At 58.4% G+C, this 12,886-nt stretch overlaps 1 protein-coding gene across 15 annotated transcripts in view; it reads right to left on the bottom strand.

Moving 5' to 3' along the window:
* The window catches only part of EEFSEC (eukaryotic elongation factor, selenocysteine-tRNA specific), a 284,050-nt gene that overhangs the window by 23,909 nt on the left and 247,255 nt on the right, over nt 1–12,886 (bottom strand). For 10 of the 15 annotated variants that reach the window (XM_063806207.1, XM_063806209.1, XM_003309983.6 and 7 more), the window contains one exon: nt 4,225–4,802. The exons of the other annotated variants lie outside the window; for them this stretch is intronic. In XM_063806207.1, coding sequence (XP_063662277.1) covers nt 4,612–4,802 — 191 coding nt within the window. In that variant the 3' untranslated portion in view covers nt 4,225–4,611. Of the gene's footprint in view, nt 1–4,224; nt 4,803–12,886 lie in introns of those variants that run through there. 15 annotated transcript variants of the gene reach the window in all.

The raw sequence follows: 12,886 nt of genomic DNA, 5'->3' as shown, positions 1-12,886 counted from the left end.
AAGGGAATGGAGCCCCTGCAGAGCCTTGCGAGCCCCACTCCCAGCACCCGCTGCTGCCTCCGCCCCAACTCCCAGCAGCCAAGCCTGGTGCCGGCTGAGCAGGCTAATTAATGGCTCAACCCCGTTATCAGTCAAATGCTAATTACTCTTTTTAATCTGGGCTGCCTGTGTGGAGGCTCCTCGAGGTGCAGCAGGGGCTGGGGGGTCTGGAGCCATGACCTCATCCCTCCTCAGCAAGCAGGCACACGGGCCCCAGCGAGCACTCCCTCGCCACAGCCTTCACTCTGCTGTTCCCTCTGGCAGGTGCCACCCTTCCTTGCCCTGGCAAACTCCTACTCTCCCTTCAAGACCTTGCCCATGCAGCCCCTTGGCAGGAGGCCTCCCCAGTCCCTGCCTCAGAGGACAGACAAGGCTGAACTAGGAGCTGGGAGGCTGTCAGCGGGGCTGGCCTTGGTCTCTGGAAGGGAATCTGGAGATGCTAACCCCCACATGGAGGCTGCTCGGCAGAGGAGGCCAGGGCCGGGACCAACTCCAGAGTGAGCTCGGACTGACAGGCTCCTGCACTCCCCAGACAGGGGTCTGGCCCTGGTATGCTTCCTGTAGAATAGAGTGATAAGCCTCCCTCGAATCCCACCCAGTCCTGGAGAAGAGGCCCCACTAACCTGCATGCCCTTTGCCCATGGGGCAAACTAGCACTGGATACACTGGAACTGAGGCACATTTTACACATGGGGACACTGAGACATGAGGTTAGGGAACTTGCCACCACCCTGTGTACACTGGACTCGATCCTCCTTCACCCCACTCCCACACCCAAAGAGATACACACACTGACAAACACCCCAACCCTCCCAAAACACACACGGAGCACATGCAGACACGTCTGAGACATCGCGGATCCGTGTGCACAGACGCACACCCAGACGTCAGCACAGGCTTGGAGATGCCTGGTGCACCAAAGCCCGTGTGCGCACATGCACATGCATGGCCAGGGCAGGAGGCCTGGGAGCACGGAAGCTGCCCCTTCTCCTGCCCCAGGCCCCCAGGGCTTCCCGTTTACGAGACGTTATCTATTGAAAATATATTAACCCAGAAGCCTGTTTCCATCAGAGTCTCGATTCCAGGGACATTTCCAGATAAGCCTTATCTCTTCGTTTGTGCATTAGCCCTGCTGGTCGGGGGCCTGCCAATCACCGCTGCCCCTCCTGCCCCAGCCCATGGCAGGATGTCGGTCCATGACCTCACTCCATGTGGGCAGGCAGGTGAGGGGGCCCAGGGCACTGCTGCCCCATGCCCCACCCCACCCATCAGCCCACAGAGGACCCCAGAGGGCACCTCTTTTCCAAGGACACGCCTGAAGCACTGGTGGGCAAGGGACTCTGGAAGAACGTGGAGCCTGGACTCAAACTCCAGCTCTATCTGGGGCAGCTGCAGGCAGCCAAGCCCTGCCCTGCCCGCACCCCTGGGAAACCGGCATGCTGCTGCCACACCACCGCTGTGGGTAGACGAGCAGATTCGGTGAGTTTACCTGTGTCGGTGGCTGCAGTGAGCTTGGCCCACTGGAACCCTCTCCTACATAAAACACGCGGGCCTGGGGTTGCCCAAGGCACCCTGGGGGACGGGGGAGCCAGGGAAGGGGACGTGCATGCCCATACCTTGGCCTCAGCCAGAACCGGGTGCTGGCTCCAGCTCCTGCCCACCGTCCCGGCTAGGCTGCACCTTCAAAGGCTGCGCGCCCTGGCCCGACCCCACTAATGGACGCTCGGGTTTCCACCGATGCCGGGCCTGATAGAGGCCTCTCCTGGGGCAGTCGGCTGGGCGTTTTCAGGCCACACAGAGCAGGTCCGCCTCATTACACACTCAGGGCGCTCAGAGGCTCCTGGGAGTCGCCCTGGGCTGCCCCTCCTCCCTTCTGTGCCTCTGTGCCTCAGTTCCTCCACCCGAGCCCCCTCCTTCCCGGGGCTTTGAGGAGCACAGTCTTCAGACCAGTGGGGAGGTGAGAGGTGGGGTGGAGGTGGACGCCTGCACAGAGTTCCTGGAAAAACGGCTTATTTGGGGCTGGTGTCACTTCCTGAGGGGTTCTGGGCCTTTTGCCTCTCAGTGGGAGATGTGTGGGGCCCACCCTAGGGCCGCAGGTAATGCGGGGTCAGCAGTGTGCCTGGCAAGTCTCCCATCCCCAGGGCAGCCCTCTGGCATGGCTGCTTTTCTTCTTCCATTTTATACATGGGGACACTGAGGCATGAGGTTAGGGAACTTGCCCAAGCTCACACCGCAGGCAGGGAGAGGCCTGAATCTGTGCCCTGGTGGCGGCAGCCACGTTTGCCCTGTGTGCTCATCTTTCCTCCACACCTGATCTGGCCCCAGAGCCAGCTCCCATGGCTCCCATGGGAGCCAGCTTCCCATGGACGCTCCCATGGACAGCTTCCATGGAACCCCATGCTTGGCACAGTGGTTCCACTGGGTCACATCACCCCTCATTTAGAAAGGGACAGTGACACACCCAAGGTCACCCTGCCCATGCAGGCCAGGACCTGGGGCTGAGCTCAGAGCTTTCTGTCTCAATGTGCAGGGACTCTGAGGGGGCTGGGGAGGGAGGGGTCGGGGAGGGAGGGGTCAGGGAGGGTGTGGCCTGGCTCCCAGCTCAGCCCCACACTGAGGAGGAGGGAGGTTTCCTCGCCTAAGAGGTGAGTCCTTGGAGCTGGGTTCGGACCCAGTGCTGGCCCTCACCAGCAGCTCCCAGATCTGTGCCGGGAGGTGACCAGCCTGGACAGCACTGGCAAGTGCTCAGAGGGGCCTCTCCTGCCCCCAGGGACTGACAGGCTGGGGGCTGTGAGCCCAGCTCGGTGCTGACTGAAGCCCTCCTGGAGGTCTGCTCCCTTCTTGGGCTGCCCTCCCCTGGGGGACCAGCAGGCTAGCAGGGAGCCTGGTGTGGGCTCAAAGCTGCTGCCAGTTTCCTGGGCGGAGTGGCCTCAGTGAAGTGGCATTGCCTTCCTGGTGAAACAGTCTGCAGGGCCAGGTAGGGTGAGGAGGCCGTGGGGCACAGCACACTGTGGTAGGGTCAGGCCCCAGGGAGAGGGGTCACTGCAGTCCCAAGAAGTGTCTGCTCAGGCAGCGGCAGTAGAGGGGGAGTCGGCTCCTAGGCAGAGGGCTGTCCTGATTCACAGTGCAGACAAGCCGCCCTGGCACCCGCAGCCTGCAGCAGCCGCGGAGGCCACGCTCACCGGGGCCACACTCTCTCTCACGTTCCTCCAGGGCCAATCCCCTCAGGGGACTGAACTGGGAACCCCACTTCCCCATGGCTCTCAGCTGTTGCCCTTGACTGCTGCTCCAGCCCTGCTGCCTGGGTCTGGGTCAAGGTTGACGAAGGGTGGCTGGGCCAGTCGTCATCGCTGGTATCCTTGCAGCTCGGGGGCTTTGCTCTGCTGTTGGTGTATTTAATTAACTGCCTGCTCCCCACCCACCACGTGCACACGGGACACACACACACACACACACACACACACACACACGGCTCTGGGGCTTAACAGGCCCAAGTCATTTGATCGAAACCTGCCCCTGTTAATATTTTTAATGCCATTTGCAAATTAAAGCATAATGCACCGATTACTGGGATAAAAGGGAGGCCTCTGCGTCTGTCTGGAGACCAAATAAAGGAACGTTTGAACATCTGTTCATCCTACAAATGTCTCTAAAAGCTTTGATTTCCCCTCAGTCTGTTGACTCCACCATTCACCCCTTCCTGAGTATCCCACAGCCTGGGGCTACAAGGCAGGGTGGTCTGTGGGTGCAGGGGATGGCAGATGGCTCTGCAGGGTGCCCTCACCATGCTAGCCTCCACTTTCTGGGAAGTATGTGGTTCTCAAACTTGAGGGCAGGGGCTGAGGGACTCCTCGTGTTGGGGTGGAGGAGCAAGCCTCCACCTGCTCTGCCTGATGCTCTGGCCAGGCACCCTGCTATTCTCCAACTTCCCTGTGGGTACCTTCCCTGGACCCAGCTGCCCAGAGAATCCCCATTCTCCCTGAAGGCCCAGAGCGCCCCAGGAGCCACCTAGTGGGGTTGAGAAGCGCAGACACTCTGCAGACTCCCACAGCCTACAGACTCTGAGTTTGGGTCCCTTCCCTGGCCCCGACCTGGGCAGGAACTCTTGGGATTTCTGAGATTCCCCTTGGAACACAGCTGGGGAGGGCGGCGGCCCTAGTGAAGTCACAGAGAGAGAGACACCAGTAGAGTGGGCTGGGGCCATGGGACATTTATTTGTAGCCATCAAGTGCCTGCCCACCTGGGGGAGGGTTGAGACTGGCCTGCAGGTGGCCAACAGATGGGGCAGTGGAAGATACTGGCTACCAGCCCTCTGCCCATGGCCCTTTCCTAGTTGGGCTGGGGGCTGTCCTGGGTGGGAGTGTGCAGGGGCTGGAGGATAGACCCTCCTGGCCCCGGCAACCCATCCCCCTCAGCTCCTCACCAGGGCTCAGCACCAAGCTTGGGGGTGGGGGCTGCTGCTGCAGGACTGCAGGGAGAGACTGGGAGAGGCTGAGGCGTGGCTGGTTGGGATTTGGCACAGCAGCCTGGACTGGGCTGGGCAAGGAGGCCCTGGGGGAGGTCACCGGACACTCAGGGAGACTGAACCATGCGCTTGTGGGTGTCGAAGACGTAACGCTTGAAAGTCAGGCTGAGCGCCACATGCTGTGAGGGCTCGCTCCGCTCAGTGCTCTCCTCCTGCCTGGTGGCCTCCCCACGGCCAGCCCGGGCCCGCTTCTTGAGGGCGGGTGTCAGGATCTTCTTGGACTCGGGGCTGAGGCCACCTGCAAGGCACAGAAGAGAGCCTGTCACTCTGCCGTACCCCAAGCACCCGTGGGCTCCCTGCCCGCGCACCTGCTGCCTAGACTCACCCCTCTTCTGCCTCCCTCCCTAGCCAATCAGCCCTGAGGCCTGTGGTCCATTCTGACATTTTGGTCCCTCCGGCACCCATCTGATAGGTGTACAGCAGGGCACTGTGCCTCTTGGGGCCTCAGCTCACCACCCCCGTGCTCAGGCCCTGGAGGGACTGCTGCTCTGTGCCGAGTGGTCCATTGCTTTCCAGTGCACTCATGCCAAGTCCACGTCTGGAAACTCGGCATCTGAGGCTCCCTGGGTGGGGTACTCCCCGATTGCCTCTGGAGACCCATTCTCCACTTCTCCACCCTCTTGTGTGCCTGGGAGGCTGACCCCTGCAGACAGCATGACCAGGTTTAGCAGTGGAAGCCCCAACAGGCCAGAGTGTGGGAAGAGAGGGCAGTCAGGGTGTGTATCCCTGGCTCCCTTTGGCAGGCAGGACCTGGGCTGCCTTCACCCCCACCTGCCCTCAGTGGGATATGCAGGCTGCATACCCAGCTGCCCCAGTAGCAGTCCCAGGAACCACCACCCGCTGGGGCTCCCTGCCCCACGCCATTCTCACAGTGCCCCCTCGGCTCAGTTTGCCACTGCCCTGAGAGCTTGCTCCCATCAGGACACCCCAGTGGGGCCATGGGGCTCACAGAGTCAGTGGCTCATCCCGGGATCCTCTGCCAGGGGTATACGCAGCCCCGTCCCCAGGCTTGGGTGGGTGCAGCCCCCACCGCTTTCCAGCTACCTCTATGAGTTGCTTTAACCAGCCCATGCCTCACTAAAGACCTTTTGTTCAACTCCCTCCAGCTGAACACCTGAGTGGAAATTTGTTTTCTGCTGATGCCCCGACACGCACCCACTCCAACACCTCCATCTTCACCACTCTCTGCCTTTGTGCCCCGTCTCTGCAGCCCTGCTGATCATGGCCCATTCCTGGGCTCCTCATTGCACATGCAAGCCTGTCACGTGCTGTTCCCTCTGCCTGGAACACCCTTCCCATTCTAGGCAATAGAAGTCCCACTCATCCTTAAACATGCTGCTGCAACTGCCCTTTCTCTGGAGCTTGTCTTTTTCATTTTTAAATTGACAAATGACAAACTGTGTATATTTATAGTGTAATATATATATATGTGTGTATATATATGTATATATATATGTGTATATATATATATATTTGTGTGTGTGTTGTGTGTGTGTGTGTGTGTGTGACAGGGTCTCACTCTGTTGCCTAGGCTGGAGTGCAGTGGTGTAATCCTGGCTCACTACAACCTCTGCCTCCTGGGCTCAAGTGATCCTCCCACCTCAGCCTCCTGAGTAGTGGGGACCACAGGCTCGTGCCACCACGCCTAGCTGATTTTTTGCATTTTTTTGTGGAGATGGGGTTTTGCCATGTTGCCCAGTCTAACATGATGTTTTAATATATGTATACATTTTGGAATGATTAAATCAGACTAATTAACACATTCATCACCTCACATATTTTGGTGATGAGAACATTTAAAATCTATTCTCTTAGCAAATTTCATTGAATATTATACATTGTTATTAATTACAGTCACCATTCTGCACAGCGGATCTCCTGAATCGATTTCTCTGGTCTAACTGAAACTGTGAACCCTTTGACCAAGATCTCCCCATTCCCACCCCAGCCTGCACCCCCAGGCTCCCACAACCACCCTTCTACCCTCTGCTTCTATGAGTTTGGGTTTTGAGATACCACATGCAAGTGAGATCATCAGCATTTGTCTTTCTGTGCTGTGGGGCTTGTATTCATGAGGAATCTCCTGGTGGCAGCATGGTGCAGCCTCCATGTGGGCCACTGGCCAGGGTGAGACCACTCAGCAGGCTCCTCTGCATCTGTGGGAGTGGGTGGGCCCAGGGCTCGGAGCAGTTCCACCCCTGGCAGAGCACCTCAGTGTAAGCACTCACTCTGTGAGCCTCATAGCCCCACTGGGGGGTCCTGGTGGGAGCAAGCTCATGGGGGCACTGTGAGAGTGGCATGGGACAGGGAGCCCCAGTGGGTGGTGGCTCCTGAGACTGCTGCTAGGGGCAGCTGGGTATGAAGGCACTGAGGGCAGGTGGGGGTGAAGGCAGCCCATAACCTGCCTGCCAAGGAGGTGTCCCACCAGGATCCCCTCCCCATGTGCACAAAGCGCCTGTACAGGCTGGGAACCTAGAGGACCAGAGCAGGGAGGAAGCTGGGCAGAGGCACAGGCAGAGGGCCCAGCTTCCTATGTGCCGTTGGCACCTGTGCCACTGCACCTGCTGGCACCTGAAGAATTTTCCTCCCTTTTCCCAGTCCTGCCCAGTACTAGCTTCGTTCCTGAAAAGTCAAGGCAGCCATAAGGCTCGCACATCAAGCTTCAGTCCGGAGGGCCCTGGCCTGTCGTCTCAGACTGGGAGCGCGGGCTGGCGGGGCTGTGTGGGTTATTTCTGGCTCAGTTTCCTGAAGATGTTGGCCACCCCTTCTTTATACGGATGAGAAAATGAAGGTCTAAGAGGCCAGTGACTTACTGGAAGCCCCACAGTGAGTTCAGAAGAGCCAGGATTTGAGCTACAGCCCTTACCCAATGGCAAAGCCAGCTTCTGCTCTCCACTCAGAGTGATGGGTGGGGGATACACCTTTCAGTGGGCTTCTGACAATGGTTCTCAAGGCTGTGAGAGCATCGTGCACTGGCCCTGTAGCTCTAGATGTTTAAAAAGGTGACAAGGGCTCATGCCTGGAATCCTAGCACTTTGGGAGGCCGAGGTGGGTGGATCATGAGGTCAGGAGATCAAGATCATCCTGGCTAACACAGTGAAACCCCGTCTCCATTAAAAATACAAAAAATTAGCCGGGCGTGGTGGCGGGCGCCTATAGTCCCAGCTACTCGAGAGGCTGAAGTAGGAGAATGGCGTGAACCAGGAGGTGGAGCTTGCAGTGAGCCGAGATTGCGCTACTGCACTCCAGCCTGGGCAACAGAACGAGACTCAGTCTTAAACAAAAAAAAAGTGACAAGGGTGCTGGATAAAGAGGCCATCTGTAGAGTCAGCCAGGGACAGCCTGCCCCACTGCACAAAGGGTCCGGTCTCCCTCTGGCAGGCGGAAGTGAGATTACTGGCCATCTAAAGCCTGAGTCCCCTGGGAAGACTGAGGACATGCAGCTGATATGAACGGGGCTCCAGAAGCCAGGCCCTTGCATGCCTGCCTGAGGGACATGTGACACTATGGCCTTGGGGACCTGCATTAAGGAAGCGCTCCCTGTGAGCAGCATACCTTACTTGGAGCCTGAGCGGTGTCTGCTCTGCAGGTTCCATACCTAGGTGGTCTGCCCCCCGCTTGGGATGGGGCGCAGAGTGTGGGCATGGGGAGGACCCTGGCCAGTCCCCTCAAGTGAGCGCCTGGCCTGTAGGTATCTGAATCCCTGAATCAGAGCCTGGCCTTCCTTCTGCAAACAGAGCAGGTAGCTGGCAGCAGACCCCGACAAATGGCATGGGCAGCCCGTCTCCCTCTGGTGCCAGGAGGTCTGGAGGCTGAGAAGGCGTGGGGCTCCCCGGCGTCTGTGCTGGGCTGGGGAGACAGGCGTGGCCCAATCGGCAGTCCATCTCGCCCGCGATGGCTCTCGTTACACACAATGCATACCTCGCACTGCCCGGAGCAGGCAGAGCCGGAAAGTCTATCTGGCACTGGTGAAGATGTGGCCATTTAATTGCTCTTCTGAGATGGTCAAGGCTCGTTTACCTCTGCTCTATTATGGACTGGCCGGGAAGCCACACCTGGAAAGCCTGACCAAAGGGAGACCTGGACATGGGGCAGCATGGATTTGTGGCAAATGTCACCAGGAGCTGCTTTGTTTTCCCAGTGGCCTTTTTTTTCCTTTCTTAGCCATGTGGCAAACATAGGGAAGTGAAGAGCACCCCAGGTTGTCACGTGGTGAGAGCTGCTACCCACCCAGCCAGACTCTGCGGGTCCCGCTCTCTGTTTCTCGCAACCTGCCTCTGTGCCTTTTCACTTAAAAATATTCAGGGAACATGCCAGAACAGGAGATAAATGGTGGTGAATGCACAGACCAGGGCCCAGCTCCCATGCAGTTTACTCATCTAAGAAGGCACAGACAGTGAACAAGGCAGCCAGATCTCCAGACAGCAGAAGGGTGGCGAAGGAAACAGCACCGCGGTCACTGTGTGGGGACAGGGCTGCTTCAGCATGTTCCAAGGGAGGAGGAGGAGGAGGAGGAGGAGGAGGAGGAGGAGGAGGAGGAGGAGGAGGAATGCTGGACCCAAGGCCAGATGACAGGGACCAGCCATAGATATTGCTGTCACGGATCCACAGGCAAAGGGAATTTGAGTGACAATTCCTAGGGGTGGGTATGCGAGAGGCGCTGAGGGCAGATGAAGGCGTGTGCCATGCATGGTGCGGTACGAGGGCCTGGCTCCAGGGTGACCACAGCTCACCATGTCCACACGGTGCCCTGTGTGCCAGGCTCCCCATTCTGACTTGGGGTCAGAGTATGCGGGAAGGCGGTGACAAGGCCACGTGCTGAGTGCCGACTGCCCATCTGCCTGGTGTCTACCTCCTGCAGGCCCTGTGTCTCCAAGGCAGGCAGGACAGGGCCTGCTCTGCCACCCGCTCTGCTAAGACCTACGCTGTCAGGGAGGTGCAGTCCTGTCCCCATCTTCCTCCCTGCACTGGGGGCTGCTCTGGACCTCTGGCCTCTGCTTGCCCCTGGCTCACAGCCCCGCCCCTGTGTCAGCCTCCTCGCTGCCCTCCTGCACACCTGGCCTGTCTCTGCCTCAGGGCTGCTGTCATTGCCAATCCCTCTGCCTGGAGACCCACCTGGGAGGCACAGCTGGCCCGTCTCTGCCTCAGGGCCCCTGTCTTTGCCAATCCCTCCGCCTGTAGACTTGGGAGCTCCAGCAGCTGCAGGTTCACTTTCTTCGAGTCACTGTACAACTGTCACCTCTTGGTGAGGCCTTTGTGACCACCTTGTTTAAAACTACAACCCCCTCATGCTCCCCTGACCCCCTCTCACCCCACTATTTTTCCTATAGCTCTTATCACCTTCTAATGTCCTCTATGATGTCCTTGTTTTGGGTTTGTTGTCTGCCTCTGCTGAAATGACAAGCTCCACCCTAGCAGGGAGTTTTGTCTATTCACTGTTGTAACCCTAACACCTGGAGTGATTGCTGGTGAGTGGCGGATACTCAGAGAACACTCTCCAAATAAGCGTTGGAGGAGACCCTGCTGGGGCTGAGGGGCAAACTGCTCTGGTTTTCCAAGAACCTGAAGGGCAGCTATTTAAGCACTGGCTGGTGACAACCTGGGAGGGACAAAGTCCTAGATGGTCACAGTGTGAACTAAGAAAGGCACTTCTAGGAATTCAGTCCAAACAAGTGGTCTGAGATACGGCAGAAGATTTCTACACAAAGATGTCACCACAGCATGGAGGTACTGAATCCTCGTAACACCGTGTTGAGGAAACAGGCACAGAAGAGTTAGTACCTTGCCCAAGGTCACACGGCTATTTACAGGCAGAGCGGGAATGCCAGGCTATCTGATTCCCAAGCCCGTTTGCTTACCCACTAAGGGAGCGGCACGTTTTTGAGAACTACAAAGGGCCTCTAAGACCAAGGGAGGCCAGCAGACCCATCCAGCATCTATTTGCTGCAGCAAAATGTTCTGTGGGACTAAAAGTGATACCTGAGAAGAGTTTAAAGTTACACAAAGAAAGACCTATGTTATAATGCTGATTCAAAAAAAATGCAGCAATCAAAATTTTTGGAAGAATTCTGCTGCAGCCCTGGGATGAAGGGAAAAGAGACCGGAAGACTGTCCATTTGGCTGTCAGGGGTCGGGAGTGGGTTGCAAGCACTGTTCCTTCTTTCTTCTTTTATGTATTTCCCAAGGCTTCTACTGTGACCCTGGGTTACTCACAGGGGGACGTCTATTACAGGCCCCCCATCACTGTGGCCTCCGGCATCCAGCTGGGAGCCCAGAGAAGGCACGGTGCCTACTGGTGCAATCTGGCTGGAACCTGCTCAATCCATGGCACACAGGAGCCGGGGAGGGGAGGGAGGGCCAGAAAGCTCGCTGACATCTCTAGGCCCATGGTGCTGTCTCTGCCATGCTCTGAGTCTGCCCAGGAAGGACAGGGACAAGAGGTAAGGTAGGGGTGGTGATGCTCATGACTCCTCCATGGCTGCTGGAAGTTCAAGGTCCCCACACTGCTGCTCTGCTGCTTGCATCAAGGGCAACGACTGGGAGGTGTGGGCGCAGGAATCCACTGTCCTCCAGCCCTGCCTGGCTGCCTCCTCCCTCATCCCACCTGGCTATCCCAAGGATTGCTCTAGGGTCCGGGTCAGACATCTAGACCTGGCTCCACCAACAGAAGCATTTATTCTCTTTCTGGCCTCTCTCTTAGCCTCACCCCTCCTCCCTCTCTGACCCCATCATGTACCACGCTTCAGCTATAAGAAGCCAAGCAGGGCCTTGGAATGTGTGGTTCCCTCTGCCTGCCATGCTCACACTCTGCTGCTGCCCCTTGGGAAGGCGCCCCTCAGCTGCCCAGCCAAGTGAGATCCTCCTGGGTGCCCTGCCCAGCACCACTGTGGCTGTCATTGCCTTATATGCCTGCCTCCCCCAGTAGCCTGTGAGGGGGCACCTCTCCAGGATTGTGTGCAGGGCCTAGCACACGGGCTCAGGGAGGCTTGATGAAAACAAAGGGAATGAGTATGGATTCATCCTCACAAGCACTCACAGCATGGGTGCAGGACAGCGGAGGGAAGAAAAATGCCCCAGCAGGGCAGGACCCCTGCCTCCAGGACCAGAAAACACCTGTCTGCCCTCGAGTGACCCAAGGGAGAAAGAAGTCCAGGCTCGGGTCTCAGGCTGACCTGGCCCCCTGGTCCCTCTCCCATGTGCTGGAGGGTGGCTCTCTACCTGGCAGGGTGGGCTAGGGTGTGTGTGTGCTACACGTACGTCCGTCATTCAATAGGGCCTCTTTTTTCCCAAACCTCAGGATTCTTGGAGCCTATGGCCCTGCTCCACCCCCTGATGAACCCAAACCCCAGGATGCAGTGGGGGCGGGCGGCCATGACCCTGGGGGCAACACTGCTCCTCATGGCTTCCCGTGGAGACACTCTCCCAGGGCCAGGCTGGCCCTTTCTCACCAAGCGCCAGCTCCACACAAAGGCACAATGGGCTGCAGGCTGCCGGGTCCTGGCTCGGGCTGGGGTAATCAGGGAAGAATGCGGGAAGCACAACTGTTTCCCAAGCCCTAGCCATGGTGCCGCCCTGACATGGCCATCAAAGGCCGGCAAATTGCCTCCAATTGCTGGCGTCGCTTTCATGTTGGGGGCCAGACTGGAAGAGGGGTCTCCACGCTGGTGGGTGGCTTGCATGCCCCAGTGGGAACTGAACCCTTGCAAGCAGCTTGGGGTCACTGGCCCCTTTGTGGCCCTGTGGGGCTGGGGCCGCTCTAGTCACTCCAGCACTACCCACTGCTGTAAACAAGCAGTTTTGGAGAGGGTTGGAAGAGAGCCAGAGCCAGGGGCAGGGGATCTCTTTGGGGTCAGCATCCTGGTGATGACTGACAGCTGGGAGCCTAAATGGCAGGTGGGGCTGATATATGGGATGGCCAGGCTGGACAGCCACAGAGGGCCTTGGATTCAGCCAGGCTCCAGTCTGAACTGGATACTGGGCCCTAGGAACAGGAGGGGCTGCCTAGCAAGGCCACCCCCCTCAGCAGGGGCCATGGGGCAGCTGGGGTGGAGCCCCGTCCCTCAACAGGGTGCTGGTGGGCTCCAATGTCAAGTTCCCCTCCACCCCAAGGTAGGAAGCTGCCCTGCACAGGCCACAGGTGGTCACGGAGGTGTGTGGGTGGCACAGTGCTCCAATGAGACCTCTAAGTCAGGGCGCGGCTGGAGGCAGGCCTGGCCAAGAGGGAGCTGCCCCCAAGGCCAGGGGTGGGGAGACAGAAAGAAGGGGGAACCTGGCAAGGGCAGAAGTGGCCCTAATGTGGGGCCTGGCGGTCATGTCTGAAAC

The sequence above is a fragment of the Pan troglodytes genome, chromosome 2 (genome assembly GCF_028858775.2).
Source record: "Pan troglodytes isolate AG18354 chromosome 2, NHGRI_mPanTro3-v2.0_pri, whole genome shotgun sequence".
Classification (NCBI taxonomy): domain Eukaryota; kingdom Metazoa; phylum Chordata; class Mammalia; order Primates; family Hominidae; genus Pan; species Pan troglodytes.
The sequence above is the reverse complement of the archived record's forward strand: the minus strand, read 5'-3'. Positions and strand labels throughout refer to the sequence as shown.